General features: G+C 49.7%; 6 protein-coding genes; 5 read left to right on the top strand and 1 right to left on the bottom strand.

Moving 5' to 3' along the window:
- Positions 1–1534: 1534 nt before the first annotated feature.
- FFUJ_09887 (related to ser/thr protein kinase IME2) lies at positions 1535–3943 on the top strand (the record flags this gene model as incomplete). XM_023568160.1 has 2 exons in its annotated part: positions 1535–1699; positions 1757–3943. The coding sequence occupies 2 exons, from the start codon at positions 1535–1537 to the stop codon at positions 3941–3943; spliced, it is 2352 nt and encodes a 783-aa protein (XP_023436088.1).
- A 1869-nt stretch (positions 3944–5812) lies between these two features.
- Positions 5813–7910, top strand: FFUJ_09888 (related to hsp70 protein; the record flags this gene model as incomplete). XM_023568159.1 has 5 exons in its annotated part: positions 5813–6009; positions 6055–6654; positions 6702–6953; positions 6999–7527; positions 7578–7910. The coding sequence occupies 5 exons, from the start codon at positions 5813–5815 to the stop codon at positions 7908–7910; spliced, it is 1911 nt and encodes a 636-aa protein (XP_023436087.1).
- Positions 7911–8458: 548 nt separating this feature from the next.
- FFUJ_09889 (uncharacterized protein) lies at positions 8459–8938 on the top strand (the record flags this gene model as incomplete). Its single annotated transcript, XM_023568158.1, has 1 exon — positions 8459–8938. One exon carries the CDS (start codon positions 8459–8461, stop codon positions 8936–8938), a length of 480 nt encoding a protein of 159 aa, XP_023436086.1.
- Positions 8939–9319: 381 nt separating this feature from the next.
- FFUJ_09890 (uncharacterized protein) lies at positions 9320–10690 on the top strand (the record flags this gene model as incomplete). The annotated part of the gene is made up of 1 exon (XM_023568157.1): positions 9320–10690. One exon carries the CDS (start codon positions 9320–9322, stop codon positions 10688–10690), a length of 1371 nt encoding a protein of 456 aa, XP_023436085.1.
- A 391-nt stretch (positions 10691–11081) lies between these two features.
- FFUJ_09891 (related to thiamin pyrophosphokinase) lies at positions 11082–12072 on the top strand (the record flags this gene model as incomplete). XM_023568156.1 has 2 exons in its annotated part: positions 11082–11134; positions 11184–12072. The coding sequence occupies 2 exons, from the start codon at positions 11082–11084 to the stop codon at positions 12070–12072; spliced, it is 942 nt and encodes a 313-aa protein (XP_023436084.1).
- Positions 12073–14069: 1997 nt separating this feature from the next.
- Positions 14070–16985, bottom strand: FFUJ_09892 (related to bromodomain protein BDF1; the record flags this gene model as incomplete). XM_023568155.1 has 3 exons in its annotated part: positions 14070–14429; positions 14483–16766; positions 16891–16985. The coding sequence occupies 3 exons, from the start codon at positions 16983–16985 to the stop codon at positions 14070–14072; spliced, it is 2739 nt and encodes a 912-aa protein (XP_023436083.1).
- Between the last annotated feature and the right edge of the window lie 717 nt (positions 16986–17702).

The raw sequence follows: 17702 nt of genomic DNA, 5'->3' as shown, positions 1-17702 counted from the left end.
GTTCTTAGTGCGGGCTCTCACAGTGCTCGCCGTCAGGTCTCTTTCAAGGCTGCCTGGGGTGCCTAAGTGCCCTGACCGGAGCACGGGTACGTACCCGGATCTTGGCGAATAAAGTCTGAACTGAAAGTGTCGCTGTTGAGCTGGGTTTTCCATTTCTTGGACAGGGGCGCATTTCAGAGTGGAGACGAGAGAGTTGTGATGGCGTACAGTGACATGCGTTGGTCGGAATCTACAGCTGGCTAGTGACATGAATACCTTTTTCCCAGCCACCTTTCTGCAGCGGCCAAGGTTCCTGCAAGGTTCCGCCTGCAGCTCGCAAGTACTTGGACATGACCTCCTTTCCCGTTGGTGAGCCCTGCCCACATCCATCTTTTGGCCTCTGTCTGTCTCTTTTCTCTTCTCACGCCCCCTTCTCGTCTCATCTGTCGACGCCTCTGGTACTGTACTGACTCTGGCTTTGGTCCCTTTGGGCTTTTCTGGGGGGAACTTGCTTGCTTCAGTATAGGTTGGTTGATATTCGCTCTATCATGTCTGTCTCTCCCTGGATTTGAACCACGTCAGGGCTCACCCCATGTTCAGCTCACCTGCATTTCTCTCTGCCTCTTTTCTTCTTTTTTCTTCCCCTCTTCTGACATATTCAATAATGACAATGACAATAAACAACATCTATTGACATCGTCCAACAATTGCTGAATCGATAACGACCCCCGGTCATTATTCAAGCATCCTTCGCATTAATCACACTAGAGGTCGAGCGGGAAACTCTTCGCTGGGGCCTCTCTTTTGGGGAGCAGAGCAGAGCAACTGGGTTACCTTACCTTAACGTATTCGCTAGTGGCCTGAGGATCCTGCCCCGATCGGCAGGTTCAGTTCAGTTCAGTTCACTCCCCCCCTGGCCTGCTGCCCTTGTCCCTTGTCAAGAGCTTAGGTTTCTTTCGCTCTCCTTTTCGTTAATATCGACCCTATCCACTTCTGCAATCACCCTCACTTCAAGTCACTCCTTTTGCTCTTCTGGAACCTGGACCCTCTGGCGAGATCTCATCTCTTTTGATTGACGTTTATTCTCGTCCATCCGACGTCGTCTCGATTAATTCTAAACACTTACATCCCGTCCCCTCTTTCTCGACCTCTCGTTGTTCAGTTCCATTCACTCATCCATCATCAACTTCGTTACATTTACCGCCGCCACCTCCCCTCAATCCGATCAATAGTGCTACTACTACTACGGCGAGTAATTGCTTCAGGGACCAATACTGCTATATACAATTGTACACGTTCGCTGCCACACCCACCAACCGTCAGGTCCCACGCTCGTTCGCCGCCGTTTTCCAAAATCAACTTGTCCGATCTGAATGCTCCGGTAAAACGATTTCTAGCTCTTCGAGAGAGCTTCTTGTTTTTGGATCCGATTAGGTATATTCACTTGGCTGCCGTCCAATTCGGGGACCCTCCGAATAACATTCGTACCCCAGGACCCCAACTCATTCGCGTGTCACTGCATCCGAAATAGAGTCACTCGATCACAACCGACATGATGACTGTTCAAAACGATTTGACCCATCGGGGTGTTTCTGGTCAACAGCTTGCCCTCGAGGATCGATTTGAAGTACTCAAGGAAATTGGTGATGGAAGCTTTGGCAGTGTCGTTTTGGGTAGAGTTCGAACGGCTGGTGCCAACGTTGCTCGCCGAGGTACAGTGGTAAGTCAATACGATGTGCACCCTCTTGTGTGACAGCTCCCGTAACCATTTCTGCAGGTCGCTATCAAGACAATGAAGAAGAGCTTCGAGTCGCTAGCACCATGTTTGGAACTTCGCGAGGTCGTCTTCCTTCGCACTCTCCCTCAACATCCTCACCTTGTTCCCGCTCTCGACATCTTCCTGGACCCCTACACCAAGAAGCTTCATATTGCCATGGAGTACATGGAGGGCAACCTCTACCAACTCATGAAGGCTCGCGACCACAAGTGTCTCGATAACGCCAGTGTTAAGAGCATTCTTTTTCAGATCATGCAAGGTCTCGAACACATCCACTCTCACCACTTTTTCCACCGCGACATCAAGCCCGAAAACATTCTAGTCACTACTTCTGGTCACAATGAATCTGGCAACACCTTCCGCCGATACTCAGCTCTCGTTACTCCCCCCTCAACACCACCCACATACACCGTCAAGATTGCCGATTTCGGTCTCGCCCGAGAAACACACTCGAAGCTCCCCTACACCACTTACGTATCAACAAGATGGTATCGTGCTCCTGAGGTTCTTCTACGAGCTGGAGAATACTCCGCTCCCGTGGATATCTGGGCTGTTGGTGCTATGGCTGTTGAGATTGCTACGCTGAAGCCGTTGTTTCCTGGTGGAAACGAGGTTGATCAAGTTTGGCGAGTTTGTGAGATTATGGGCAGCCCTGGTAACTGGTACAACAAGTCCGGTAACCGCGTCGGTGGAGGAGATTGGCGTGAGGGAACCAGACTCGCTGGCAAGCTTGGTTTCTCATTCCCCAAGATGGCTCCTCATGCTATGGACACCATTCTGCAAACACCCCAATGGCCGACCTCTTTGAGCCAGTTCGTCACTTGGTGCTTGATGTGGGACCCCAAGAACCGTCCAACATCATCACAGGCTCTTGCTCACGAGTACTTTGCTGATGCCGTTGATCCAATGCGACCTAAGTCCTCCGCTTCGCGAATCCTTGGTCGCAAGCAGTCCGACCTCAGCCGAAGCAGCAAGGAGGCTACTACTACTACACCCACCTCTGTGAAGCAGTCTTGGTTCCGCAAGTCTCTCATCGGACGTTCTGAGAGCACTGACTTGGCTACCATGCAGTCCCAGACAAAGGATTCTACAGCCCCCAGGCCCGCGCCTGTACACGCTTCATCGGCTGTTGAGGCATCCACTGTCAAGGTTCGCCCGGCTGCCGGAAAGAGGACCACTTGGACAAATGGCCCGTCGAACGTAGCGCCCATGCCTATTCTTCCTACTGCGCGACCGATCTCGCCGATCCCTGATGCTGTAAATGCCCGCGCCAACAACACATACGACGACTCTTACGCTAATGGACATGGCCAGGGGAAGACCAAGAAACTTGGCCGACAGCTCTCTGTCGCTTCAAGCACAAACAACTACACAGAAATGCATCGGCAACAGGCCGAAAGGGCACTCAATGGGAATTCTGGCCTCGCCTCCCCTCCGAGTGGACAGAAGGAGAGCTTCTTTTCACATCTCAGAAAGCGTGCGCGGCGGTTCTCGGGACGACATCAGACCCCCGTCTCACCCGCCTATGACGACGACCTGGAGGCCCAGGTTGGATGTGGCCCTTGGGCTAGCAACCGGTCGTCCATGGTTATTGACCAATCGCAACAACAGGCTCCCATTCCTAAATCCGAGGTCTACGAATCCCTGGACAAGGCCCTCCGAGATGTTCAGAACAACCTCGATTCGCGACCTCCCGTTCCGCCCAGTCACCAGATCTCGCCTACCAGCACACTCAAGCGACATCACTCGCTTCCTCAACACCAAGCCCGGTCAGTAGACAACCTGATCGGTGCTGCTCGAGGTGGACCCATCTCTAGCCGAACAAGGAGGGCCCAAGCGACACATGGCGTGCATCAATATGAGGCTCCTGATGAGGAAGACGAGCTTCTAGACGAGGCTTTGACTTCTACTCAACGGGCCGTCAAGCGCATGGAGCAGAACCAAAATAAACCTCTTCGACAGTCGGCTAGCAACATTGGGCTGATGAACCCATACCCTACGCCGTCACCCTCAGCCAATGGCAATCAGGTCCTGTTTGCCGATGGCCACGAGGCTGTTACCCCTAGACCACTGGATCTTAACAAGAAGACGGATAACCAGTACAAGTGGCCCACGCCACCATATGAGGAAAGCGAGTGGGCAGCATCAGCAGCCGCTAGCATCTGGGCTGCTGGCAGTCGCTTCTAAGTGTTTCGTCTTGACATACTGTTACGATTACGTCCAGTGGCGCCGAAAAAGTTATTGATATCGACTCGCATGGTCATGGTGTTTGGGTGTTTGGGCTGAGATATGCGGCCCTTTTCTGATCTTTCTATCATTGTTGTAACGTGGACGGTCCGTTTGATTTTTGGGCACACTGGCTTGACTATACATACTTTATTCCTCCCTTCGATTCAGCACTCAACATTTTCACCAAATACCCGGTCGCAGTTTTATGCCGCCTTCTGCCCATTATTATTACTATTACCTCTTCGCCATCTCTCACTTCTTGAACCTTTTGCTCTTCTTCGTTTTTATACCTTGAGTATCAAATACCCCCTATAGACCACAGGCGAGCGCAGCCGTAGCAATCTGCTTGAAGCAATACCACACACATACCACTCAATCAATTTCTTTCCTTTGTCTCACTACTATATAAGAAAGGTGGAAAGGAGTCTGAGGTGCTTGGGCTGAATATGACCGGCCATTTTCTTTGTCATATTCTTGGGTTATCTTTGCTTGAATGAACAAAACATGGTCAAACAGGACGTCTCCCCGGGAGATGAACAGAGTGACGGCCATAGCCATCGTTTGCTTATTGAAGCATGTAAAAAAAGTCAGCGAGCATTTCATTATTCCCCACCTTTTCAGTCAATGCATTGGGAGACTGTCGAATCAATAGATGGAGTTTTTCGCAGGCCTGGATGCCAGACAAAGCAGTTTGCAATTTTATGATCAAAGTATATAATTTCACACGCCCCGGCAACAGGAGAAGGGATGCCTTGGTATGAGGAGGGAACCATAGGGTTAATCAGCAAAATATCAAAACAATTACTGTTTCATGTGCTCTATGCTATTTCTGCTTGGACTGCCCAATGGCCTATGTGAACTAAGCATCGTGGGCTTCATGGAGAATGTTGGCGGTCTCATTAAATGGGCAAGAAGGTTTCTGCCTCCCTTTAGTAGTGGGGGATCAAGTCAGAATAATGAGGCAACATTTGTAGAAAGCGGAGAGGCAGCCAAATGAGAGACTGAAAGACAGGAGATGAGGTGGCTTGAGGAGTGACATGCACGGTGTTATTTGCACAATATTAGGCTGGGATAGGAATAAGCAAATCTCTTAGACTTTATAATATTTCTATAGTTCACACGAATGACCGTCAGGGTGTCATTGTTGCGAGCCACAATGTGATCAGTGGCATTGAGTTTTGTGAGGTGAATCTGAAAAAGATCTTTGTCAAACGATTGAACAATGTAACTCGAGTCAGAATTGAGTTGAGTTGAGTTGAGTTGAGTTGAGTTGAGTTGAGTTGGTGAGAGGTTATCATGGTCACGTGCCCGGCTAGACAAACATCACGACGGCTTACCTTAGGCAGCACTCACCTGTCCTGGTCAGCCAAGCCAAGAACTGACGACGAGCGGTGACTATTACGAAACGGAGACCATCTCTGTATCTCTTTAAAACGTTCCAAACGCTCTTTTTGTCCTCGGGGGTCATTGGCGACTTTTATCAAGTGTTTGTTCCTGAGCCGTAACGATAGACGTTTCACACGGAGCAACCATCGAATCAACTGATTCATGTTGGACGGACTTTGAGGAAGCCGAGATCTTTGCGACGATCTTACCCGTGGATAATCTACACATCTCACGAACTTGGATCATCTCATTTTCTTGAAATCTCGTTTCTTTTTGATCACTCACCATCATTTCAACCAAAGACGAGGCTGAACTAGATCATCTTACGCGGGGGAGGGGTAAATTCGGTGTTGGCTGAAGGATTCATGGACTAATGGATGAGCATTTAACTGAGAAACCCGGACCTCTATCAGTATCACTATCTCTATCAATCAGCCCATCATGAGTCTCAATCTGCCAATACGACCTAGCACAAGCAGCCAGCGGAATCGGGACAGTCGTAATAATTACTTCAACAGTTATACCCCACCAAGCTCCACGGAGGCTATCAATGGGCCTGTTAGAGAATTGGTGAGGGAGCAGACACCTCTGAATGATCGCTTGATTGTGGGTGTTGATTTTGGAACTACATTTTCAGGGTGAGTACCTCAGGCTTAGAGAAAGCATGACACTAATGTTCGTAGTGTTGCTGCCGTATACACTTCTACCCCTGATGATATAGAAATCATCAAGACTTGGCCTGGCGGCAACGGTATCACATCGGACAAAGTCCCAACTGAGATTGCCTACGACTTTCCTCCCAACGCACCGCAAGGCACTGAACCAACAGTAAAATGGGGTTTCCAGTTCAAGCCAGAGGAGTCACGTCTACGCTGTATCAAGCTCTTTCTGGACCGATCTCAAAAACTTCCCTTCTACGTCAGCCCTCTCGACACAGCCGCACAGCTTAAGCGCTTCAACAAGAATGTCGTCGACGCCGTGAGTGACTACTTAACTCAGATCTACAAACATACCATGGATACGCTCACCCGTAGGTACGGTGAGTCATTCATGGCGTCGACAAAAGTTGAGTTTGTACTCACTTGTCCGGCTGTTTGGAGTGATGCTGCAAAGAACACTACCCTGCAGGCTGCTGAGAGAGCAGGTATGGGGTTGAGGTCTGAGATTCAAATGATCAGTGAGCCTGAGGCTGCGGCTGTGTATACGCTCAAGGCGATCCAGCCGAATCACCTGAACGTGGGTGATAACTTCATTGTTTGTGATGCTGGAGGCGGTACTGTTGAGTAAGTATAGCAACCCCTTCACATAGCATGGTACTGACAATGTAAAGTCTGATCGCATATAAGATCATCTCGCTCAAGCCGCTCCGTGTAGAGGAGTCTGCGGTTGGAACGGGAGGGCTGTGTGGAAGTGCTTTCTTGAATTATCGATTTGAGGAGCATGTTAGAGGCCGTCTTGGTCAGACTCGCTTTGATGAGATGAAGGCTAAGAAAGGCAAGACGTGGCAAATGGGTCTTCGATACTTTGAAGAGTTCGTGAAACGGAATTTCAATGAGGATGAGCATCAGGAAGTCAACGTTCCGTATGTATACCCGTGTCCCTACTTGGATCCCACTGACCTCCGTAGCTTCCCTGGTCTTCCCGACGACGAAGAGGCTGGGCTGGACTCAGGTTTCCTCGTCATGACAGCAGAACAAGTCAAGGACATCTTCGAGCCTGTAGTTAAAGAGGTATGTGACCTTGTCCAGGGCCAAGTCACAGGCCTTCGCTCCAAGGGAGGCATTGTATCCGGCATCGTGCTAGTTGGAGGTTTTGGTCAGAGCGATTATCTATATCGTCGGCTTAAGAACCACTTTACAAGCGCTGCTCCGCCGCCATACAGCGAAAGGCCTACACACGCCAATGCCAATTCCACACAGGAGGCGGGCTCCATTGAAGTGATGCAGCCAGTGTATGCTTGGACGGCGGTTGTGCGAGGTGCTGTCTTGCGAGGACTGGAAGGCAACATGGTCATTTCTCGTAAGTCGAGAATGCACTATGGTACATCGTATGCTACTGTGTATGATGAGGATAAGCATTCGGTTAGTGAGCGATACTGGTCTCCCTTATGGGAGCGTTGGATGGTCTCTGACCGGATGCAATGGCATATTGCTAAGGTACGTCTCTTCCTTTCATGAACTCGTTCCCCATCCCTAATACATCATAGGGCGAGGCTCTATCACCACTCGCACCCATCGCATTCCACTACACACGCAACTTTCGTCCCGGCCAATCTCTTATCGTCACCGACGATCTCATAGCATGTGACGCGGACGAACCACCCGCAGCATACACTCGCGACCTGATCCACGTGTGTACCCTCACAACAGATCTCAACGCTGTTCCAAGGAGTTTGTTTACGAGATTGACGACGACGAGAGGCGTTGAGTTTGATAATTTAGATTTCACACTGGAGATGAGGGTCGAGAGTGCGGGCTTGGGATTTGAGTTGAAGGTTGATGGGGTCAGGTATGGAAGGGTTGAGGCCGAGTTTCACTAGGGCTTTGATTTAGCGGAGTTATACGTGAGATATGGGTTAGAAAATATGCATATATATCTATTGACTGAGTTGATCTTGGTTGTCATCTGTGTTCCTATTTGATGAAGTGACAATTGGTACATCGTAGGTTCGGCCCCAGTGGTTGGCCTCTTAGTTTCTCGCTCTCCTTTTGTTGGCTCAAGTCAATCAATACTGTAAAGGCTCTTCCCTGGGCTTGTTCTCGAGTTTATCATTGTTTAAGAGTTCGCCTACTCCTTTGTTCGCCTCGAGACTCGACTTGCATGGGGCTTGGCTTATAAGAGACGCCCGCGAACACGCACGAACACCATGTTCACCATTGCTCTCGCACTTCCAACCTTCAGAACAGATACCATGGATGGACAGCTCAGCAACAACTGCGCAATATGATGCCTTATGCCACACATATAAAGCCATTGCCCATCACCTTTACCTACACCTTGAAATCGCAGAGTAAACGATACAGCTCCAAATACGTTTCAAGACAACAACTAATATTTTAATACACACAAGGTAAGTAAACAGTCAAGATGAGCTCCTACCTCAGCTTCCAATGGCCCAACCCCCAGGGCGTCTGCTGCTACCGCTCCTTCGACAACCCCAACGACCACTCCATCATCGCCATCAAAGTCCCCTGGCTCCAATGGCCCAACGACCCGCTAGAGGATGTTCATTCACCCTGGTGGGTAATTCGTGATAAATCTCTCGCAGCTGTAAGACTCTGGAAGAAGATTCTACACGACAAGCTTTCGAGTGAGACGTATCATAAGCATATGAAGATCACTAGCATTGTTCTTATGAACGAACAACTAAGACTGACTATAGATGATTTGGGGGATGGAGATGATCATTTGAAGTTGTTCTATGGGTTTGCCGCCGATGAGATTGCAAACATGAAAGAGGTCAAGGGGTTGGATCTTGGGAAAGATGTTGTCAAGTGGATTGGAAGTGGGAGAGATGCTGTTCCTGTTTTTAGGAGGGTTAGGACGAGAAGCACAGATCTTGTCTAAGGGGGTAAGTATAGTTATAGTTTCTTGGTATCAAACCTGTAGTGTTAATGATGTTCAGAGCCCTGCTGTTTCAATCAATACATTAATAATGCCATCCCTTGGGGAGCAAGAAAATATCAGACCTTGATAGAGGGTGTCAAAATAAACTCCGCAAAAGGTATCCTAAACTCATACCAAAGTACCTAATAAGTAATATGCTAATTGATTCACTATAATTCGTATATGCCATGATTCGATATTTTTTATGTATTGATGATCTCCAATACGTCACTTGAAGATAGATAGACGGTTTGCCCTTCCACTTTTCAAGGTGGGGCACAAACGTCGACATCAACAATTCTTCAGCCTTCACTCTTTCACATTCATTCATTCAATTTGAGGATGGCTTCTTCAGAGCATGCGTCAGCCCTATTAAAATGGGCACTCTCTCAAGGCGCAACTCTCAACCCTTCAGTTGAAGTCACTCACTTGCCCGAAACAGGCCTCTCGTTCCGCGCAACAGCCCCTACAGCGCCCTCTGACACAATCGTCAGCGTCCCCTCGTCTCTGACGCTCTCATATCTCGACACTCTTCCTGGTCATGGTGACCCAAACCCTTTTCCCGCGGGGTTCTTGACGCAAATACCGCCTCATGTCATTGGCCGTTTTGTTCTCATCAAGCACTTTCTACTAAAGGGAGAGTCTTTCTGGGCGCCATATATCCAGGCTTTACCACAGCCTGAGGACCATGATTCTTGGTCTCTTCCGCCATTTTGGCCAGATGAGGATGCCGAGTTGTTTGAGGGGACGAACATCGAGGTTGGTGTTACGAGCATAAGTGCCAATGTGAAGAGAGAATTCAAGACGGCGCATGATCTTTTGACCGCTGAATCGTGGGAGCCTGAGCTTCTCAAACTATTCACGTTGCCATTGTACCAATGGGCCTACAGTATCTTCTCAAGCAGAAGTTTCCGTCCAAGCCTTGTCCTTGGGCCAGAGGATCAGCAACGTCTGCCTGAAGGTGTCAAGCTAGACGACTTTTCTGTTCTCATGCCGCTGTTTGATGTGGGAAACCACGATATGACTACCAAAGTGGAATGGATACGGAACGAGAGGATCAATGGCTGCAGTCTCAAAGTTGAAAAGGCGTATCAGGCTGGGGAGCAGGTCTTCAACAACTACAGCATGAAGACAAATGCTGAATTACTACTGGGATATGGGTTTATGCTCCCTGAGACGGAGGCGCTGCACAACGACTATGTTCATGTGCGGAAACGTCAGCCTGCAAAGGGTGAGGCTACAGAGGAGTATTACATATCTCTACGACCCATTCGAGACCCCAGCTCCCTCCTTGCACGCTCAAAACAAACCGTCCAGCTCAGCGATTCAGCCCATATACTCGGAGCTTTTCAGCATGTTCAGCACGACATGGTCTGGGACATATTCTGCACGCTCGCGCCACCCGAACAACGCTCGACACTTACTAGTGAAGGCTCAGAGCAAGAGCAGCAAGAGAAGTTCTTCAGCGGTCAAGTCAGTGAAGACGGGCGAATGTTCCTTCAGCAGACTGCGGCCATCATCCAGCATAAGGTCATGCAGGAGCTGGAGAGATTGCTTGAGACGGACGTGGAGGTTGTGGGCGGAGGTGACCTGACAAGAAATCAGCAGCTGGCGTTGGATTATAGAGCGAGGTGTAGAAGAGTGCTTGAGAATACACTTGAGGCTATGAATATGGAGGAGCTGTTTGGGGAGGATGACGAAGGAGACGAATAGATGCCTAGAGGTGGTTGTTGATCGGCCGCTCTACTACAGAGCTGAAGCTATGACTTGAACTTGATAGGGACTTCAAGATATAGATCAGGATAGATCCGTGGTCATGGAAAGGATTAGGCAAATTGAAAATATGGTTTCGTTTGCTTGGATTTCTCGCTTGAAGATACAAACAAACAAACAACCCGTCTCGTGGTAGGCTGTGATCCAACTCTCCATTCACATTGGCCAACTTGTCCAGTCAGAATCAGATGCATCTCCACTCTCATCAGCTCTTTATCTTGATCTCATCGCAGCCTCTGCAACATCAAGATTGATCAAGCAGTCAGCGCATTTCATATACCAACAAAGGGGCCTTTACAAGACTTGCACGATTCACGCCACCCCCGCCATCATGACACCTTCATCAGACCTCAAACTGCTCGATCTCATCACCGCCATTGACAAGTACGACCTCTCTCTCTTCACAAGGCTCATAGGATACTAACAGCTTCAGTGCACCCCTCGGTTTTGCAACAAATTATGCCCCCTACTACCGTCTCTTTCTCTCTCCCGACCCTCGCCCTCATGGCTTCATCCTCCCCGCCACAGTCTCCCTAATGCCATGGCCCACATCCTTCACTATCGACCACGACAACCGCACCGTCACATTGAATGAACCTGCATCTGGCTCAACACTTACGGAGCACGCGAATGCTGCATTCCAAGAAGCTGTTGATAAAGCCGTTGACGATGACCTGTTTCCTATTCTGCACAAGGAACACAGTGAGTACTTTCGTATAGTCGGCGCAAGGGAATTCGTGCAGGTCGAGAGGTTTGCTGCTCCGTTATTTGGCATTGCGACGAGGGGTGCTCATTTGACGGGCTATGTACGCGGTGGTGATGGCGGGATAAAGATCTGGGTTGCGAGACGGAGTCGTCATCTCTTCAGCTACCCTGGTCTTCTTGACAGTACTGTCGCTGGTGGTATCAAGGCCAGTGATACACCACTTACATGCATCAAAGCCGAATCTACCGAAGAAGCTTGTCTTCCACCAGATCTCGTCTCGTCGAGCGTTGAACCCGCGGGAGCGATAACGCTGGCCAACATCAACCAGAAGTCAAAGCTATTCCACCCAGATATCATCTACGTCTTCGATCTAGAGATGCCGGGGGATGTTATTCCTCGACCGGGAGATGATGAAGTGGAGGAGTTTGTGCTGATGGATTGTCAGGAAGTGGTACAGCGCATGTTGGCGGGAGAGTTCAAGCCGAATGTGTGTCCTGTGATGATCGACTTCTTGGTCAGGAAGGGATTCATCACGAAAGAGAACGAGAGTGACTTTGAGGAGATCCAGAGGAGGTTGAGGAGAGAGATTCCTGTGCCGATGGAGTCTGATGCATAGTGATGCAACTTGAAGATGTTGATGGTGGTCTAGAACGAATTCATGAAAGAGCCCCTTAGACTTAGATTAGGTTTCGTGACTTAAGCTCTGAGTCCTAGGGTTCATTTTCCCTTGTGTATAGCCAGGTAACGAGTGTCTCTCGTTACAGTCTGCTGATTACAATAGTTTCATATAAGTTGACCACAAATTTACAAGTTGAAGCTACAAGCGAGCTTTGTCGCAACATATTGGTTGCTGAAGAATCATCGCGTGTAACAAGTATTGGAAAGACAATGCCTTTGTGTGCACAAACCAATCCCAATTCATTCCCACTTCTCAAGGCTATCACATCGTCTTCCCTAGTAATGTTTACCAGTGTTAGTCACCAAATTCTCACAGTCGTCGTGTCCAGGGTAGTCAAACTCCCAGCACCAATATCACACTGTTTGCTGTTTTGGCGAGGCGAGGTTCCTTCCCAAACAGTACTCCTCCCTCCCCCGTCAGCCCACCAAAAAAGTCCACCTTACTCCCCCAAATTTCTACCAGCAAAAGAAAAAAACCTACCAGCGACAAAATCATCAACGACGAATACTGCATTCTGCGATGCGATACTGAGAAAAACAACTGCCTGTACTTGACACATACGTCCGGTTGTTATCGTATTGGTACGTACTTTCTCCTCTTTGTCTGCTGACCTTCTTCAACCCCGCATTGCCACATCAGACGGACTCTGTTGGCTTCACGCACGCCGCCAGAAGCAAAGCACTTGTTTGATACGCATTTGTCGCCATTTTTCTCTGCATTATACTCATAAGTACGAGACTATAATGGCTGCTTTATAGCTTGTCTCCATTTTCGGCATGACTCGCACCGTTTTGAGATCTTTTCGTATTGGCATATCTCTTCTCTATCATGACATTCCCCCACGGCGTTCAGTCCATCACTGACATCTTCCTTTCCACATTACAACCTCTATGATTCACTCTCACTCCACCAACTATATGCTTTTCTTCCTTGCTTTTTGGTTTATCATACTCTCGTGTCTTTCTGGTTCAAAGTCGGCATTCTTGACGCCGCAGAAGCACCACCAAGCTCGGTTACCTTACACCAAAGACCAAAGACCAACACAAACAACACTCCCCTTCTGCACAACCACTGAGATAAACTCAACAACAAAAGTCCTTCTTGCGAAATGCCACGTTGTCATGCCAAAACAATCGCTTCGGAAGTCCGATGTAATTGCAGCCACGTCGTGTGTCGCAACCAACGACACAGCTTCGCCATCATAGCACACGGAAATGCTCCTCGAAAATGGTTTGTGTCACTCGCTATAAGATGACCTTCAAACGACAACGAGAGATCGATCGACCTCTACGCGCCAAACAAACACTCAATCAACCTCGAGTCGTTCGAGCTTCCCGGCCAAGCGCCCAGCAGCACTCAAGGGTATCTGTTCCAACATGCACATCAAAGCACGCGACAAAATGGGATAACAAAGTTTCTTATCGCTATGGTTACATCTAAAGCCACAAACCACCGACAAGCGGCTCAGATTCCCGCTGCCATCCAACCTCACCTTGGCGCATAGTACCAAGCAACCATGCGTTATCGATTCTCCTCAGTCAGGGTATCTCCCCAAAACTATGGCCTTGCCCCCACGAATCCTCAGCTAGCCGCATCGTTGCTTTCCCGCACTAGAAAGCCAGCTATTATCATATCACCCTATGTCTCTGTGCGCCAGATACTCCCTGTTGATCCCAAATGTCCATGTTCGCTAAGAACTATGACGACGTCTTCATTATCGATTCATCAGGCTTGGTTATGTCTGCCTCATCCGAGGCGGCATGCTCGAATATTGTTCAGGCACACCCCGTCGCCCCTTTGAGCAAACATGACACCTGGTGCAGCCATGCGGCTGGGTATAATGGTGGCTGATGCTCTCCGGTCGACGAGACATCCAAGCTCCCAAAAAGGTCATACAACTCATACAATCCATCTCTCTCAGCCCGACGCCACCTCTACTCCTCCTCCGAGTCCGACTCATCACTGGACTCGGCCGTAGGTGTGGGAGCCTGCAACACAGGTTGATTCTCGCCAGGCTCCTGACCCGGTCTATACAGGTTGCTGAGATCACGAAGCTGCGCGATTCGTTCCTCCTGTTCACGGGCACTCATGGGCTTGTTCTTTTTGGGCTTCGCTGATGTCGATGATGCCTTCGTATGCTTAGGCGGCGCTGCCCGTGACACTTCCGGAGAAGATGGCACGTTGTTGTCCTTCCCGAACCCAGGCAACACTTTCTTACAGAGTTCCCAGAGTTTCAGCAGAGCTTCATTGCTAAGCTGGTCAATGTCTAGCTCAAGCTCTCCGTCGGTATTCTCCTACAAGGTCGTCAGCACGTTGTCACTATCACGGGCGATGCTGGTGAACTTACATTTTGGCCAGTGTCACGCTTGATGATATCGATGGCGCGGTCAAGCTGTGCGCCATCAAGATCATTGATAGCAGAAGCGATAGCGTCTTTGTCTGCCGCGGTGAGAGTCTTCTTCACAGCTTTCTTGGTGCCACTGGGCTTCTTTGCATTTGCCACACTTCCACTGGGTTTGCGGGGAGCAGATCCACTGGGCTTAGGCTTGCTCGGCTTACTGGCCTTCTTAGAGGGCTTCTCAGGATGCTTTGAGCGGTGCGCACTGAGAGTCTGTTTCGCCTTCAGAAGACTTTCTTGTACGAGGTTCACGATACTCTTCTGCATTGCGACCATGCTCTCATTGGGCGAGTCGCCACACAGAAGCTCCGTCAGCTTCTCACTTTCCTCCCTCAGCTTTTTCTCCAGGTCTCGCACTTCCTTACTGTGGTCTGCAGTTGGAGGAGCTGTTATCTCATCGCCATCACCATCGGCCTCCTCGTCCTCATCTTCCTCGTCGCTACCGTGGGAAGCAGCAGGAGCATGTGCCTTGGCGTGTCTGGCTAACCAGCTGTCCTTGTCCTTCATCAAACTGTTGTAGTAGTCCTCCAATTGGGAAGCTACATACGACACAGTGTTGCCTTGGTCAACACTACCGTTGAAGGTATAACAATTGGAAAAGATCAGCCGCACGTTCTTGTCAAAGTCCTTGATGTTGTTGATGTCGCCACTCTTTAGCATACGAGCCACCTTTCCCAGATCCATGGGCTTCTTGATGATGGAGTAGTAATGGGGAATGTTAAGTCCCTCGGCATCGACTGGTTCCATAAACCAGTTGTTGATGGCGTGGTTCTTGGGGGACATCAAATCGTTCAATACCTCTTCAGAGAACTGCAGCTCAGGCTTAAGCTTCTTTCGCGAAGGCTTCGTGGTATAGTCAATATCCTTTGATTTGGGAGCACGGACGGTTCGTTTGGGACGATCGCCCTCGGTGGCAGATGAGGCACGGCGCAGTTCAGTAGCAGCAGTATTGGCTTCTTGAGATCCAAGCCGCGGCTTTGACGACACGCTTTCGGCGGCGGGACTAGCGCCAGGCCCAACAGATGGCTTGCGAGCAATAGAATCGCCGAGAGAGCTGATACGCGACTCGCGGGGAGGCTTGGGCTTGGGTACCTGCTTGGGCTTGACTGCCTCTTCTTGTGGAATGGTGGCAACTTCTTCCCAGATGCTTCGAATGGCATTGAACGCAGCACCAGTAACCTCATGGAGGGTTCCATTGAAGTTGCGCGTGTTGTCGTACATGAGAACCAGGGCATCCTGAAAATCACCGACCGTAACATAAGCACCATTAATATCACGAAGGGTCCGGTCAATCTCGGAAAGGTCCATAGGTTTCTCGATCTTAGCCAAATAACTCTCAGCGAGTTGAGGCCACATCTTGGGGACTGAGTCCTTGAAATGGCCACCAGCCTTTGTCTTCTTTACGCGCCCCAGCACCTTGCGGAACTCGCGTCGTTGAAAAGGGGTGAGCGTTTGGTTCTTGAAATCGGCCTCATTCCATCTGGTAAGACCAGCGAAGCGAGAAATCTCCTTCTCGGGGGCAGACTCAGCAGAGGCCGGGTCAGTCTTGGAGACAGTGGACGTAACGTCGGCGGGTTCTTCAGATTTGGGCTCGGTCTTGGCTCGCTTTGGTGCAGGCTCGTCTGTGGCATCATCCTCACGTTCGCGAGCTACCTTAGAGCTAACGGAAGTGTCGCCAACGGGGGCATCCTGCATCGACACCTCGGTGGAAGGTTTAGGGGCATCCGCTTCCTTCGTGTCGATAGCCAACTGAGATAGGCTGGTAGGTTGGACTTCAGTCTCTGAGGAGGGAGCCGCGGTATTGTTGGAGGAAGCGGGTGCCTTGTCGTCTGTTCCCTCAGCCTTTTCAGGGGTATCTGCAGGCTTGTCTACCATATCGACATCCTTGGACTCTTTTGCGGTCGCAGCTCCAGCGGGATTCTCGGCTCCGGACTTCTCTGCAGGCACAGCGTCTGTCATATCGACATCCTCCTCTGTAGCCTTAGAGTCCTCCCCAGCCTTAGGCTCCCCCACAGGTTTGGCATCACCAGTGTCTTTCGTCTGATCATCACCTTCGGTCTTTTGATCGTTCTTTTCGTCCGCCGAAGGCACTTGGGAGGGCTTCTTCTCATCGTTCGCCTCTGCCATCTCTACGTCCTTGTGGACACCATTCTCGACGAGATGATCGTCCGCTTTGTTGCCATTGACAGGCGCAGATTCAGGTGTGTCCTTTGGCTTTTCAGGTGTCGCATGCCTGATGAACATGTCAGAGATTGCTGAGAAACGATGTGCGCGTTTGCGCCATGCATCACAGCCTTACGGCACGCGACGGCACATGCAAAAAAAAAGCGCGCCATCAGAACTGAGGGGCAACTTACCCGTTGACTTCGGACTTTTGTTCCTTCTCTACCGTGACATCGCGCGACGTATTCTCGTTTATGGGAGCGGTCGCATCGGGGGTTGGTGAAGCCATAATGGCTGTTCGCGATAAAGGCGCGTCAATACAGGTCTAGCTTAGTTGACTCGTCGCGACATGAAATAAAGATGCGCAGGTGAAAATGATGAGTCGAGGATTATCGCGAGTCGACGTGGTGTTGATGCGCGATGGAGATTGAGAAGTGGATACGTAGGAATGGAGGCGCGTCGCGCAGTTGCGAAATTGGATTAGAAGGCGGGGGGTCGCGATCTTATATTGGTAGCTCCTCTGAATTCTGGTAGCCTAGCGGCAAAAAGGTAGGCGGAGTCGATGGCAATAGCTCGCTCGTAGCCTGTGGGAGGCAAGAGCTTGCAAGGTAGGTCAAGGTGGGAAAAAAGAGGAGTAAAGCCGAAGCAATGACGCTGACAATGGAAATCGAACAGCTGATTTCGCGACGGAGTCTTTTTTTGCGCGTCAGGGTGCAGCGCAAGTGTAGCGCAGCGCAGCGGAGCAAAAGGTAAGTACAATACAAGGTAGAGTACGTAAAACGTAAGAGAAGAAATAAGAAGGCCAGAAATTGGAGAAATAAAAAATGACTAATCAAAAGACGAAACAGTTTAAGCAATTCAGAGAAGACTCTCGAATCACAAAACCTATTATTGATTATGGTGTGAAAGTGAATAAATGCGATTGAAAGATGTGATTGTACCTATAAAAGGTCAATATTGATTGGGAGAAGGCGGTGGTAATTTTTGGTGGTGATCGCCGGCTTCG

This window comes from Fusarium fujikuroi, chromosome FFUJ_chr09 (genome assembly GCF_900079805.1).
Source record: "Fusarium fujikuroi IMI 58289 draft genome, chromosome FFUJ_chr09".
In the NCBI taxonomy this organism is placed as follows: Eukaryota; Fungi; Ascomycota; class Sordariomycetes; order Hypocreales; family Nectriaceae; genus Fusarium; species Fusarium fujikuroi.
Note: the sequence above shows the minus strand (reverse complement) of the source record. Positions and strands in the feature narration are given on the sequence as shown.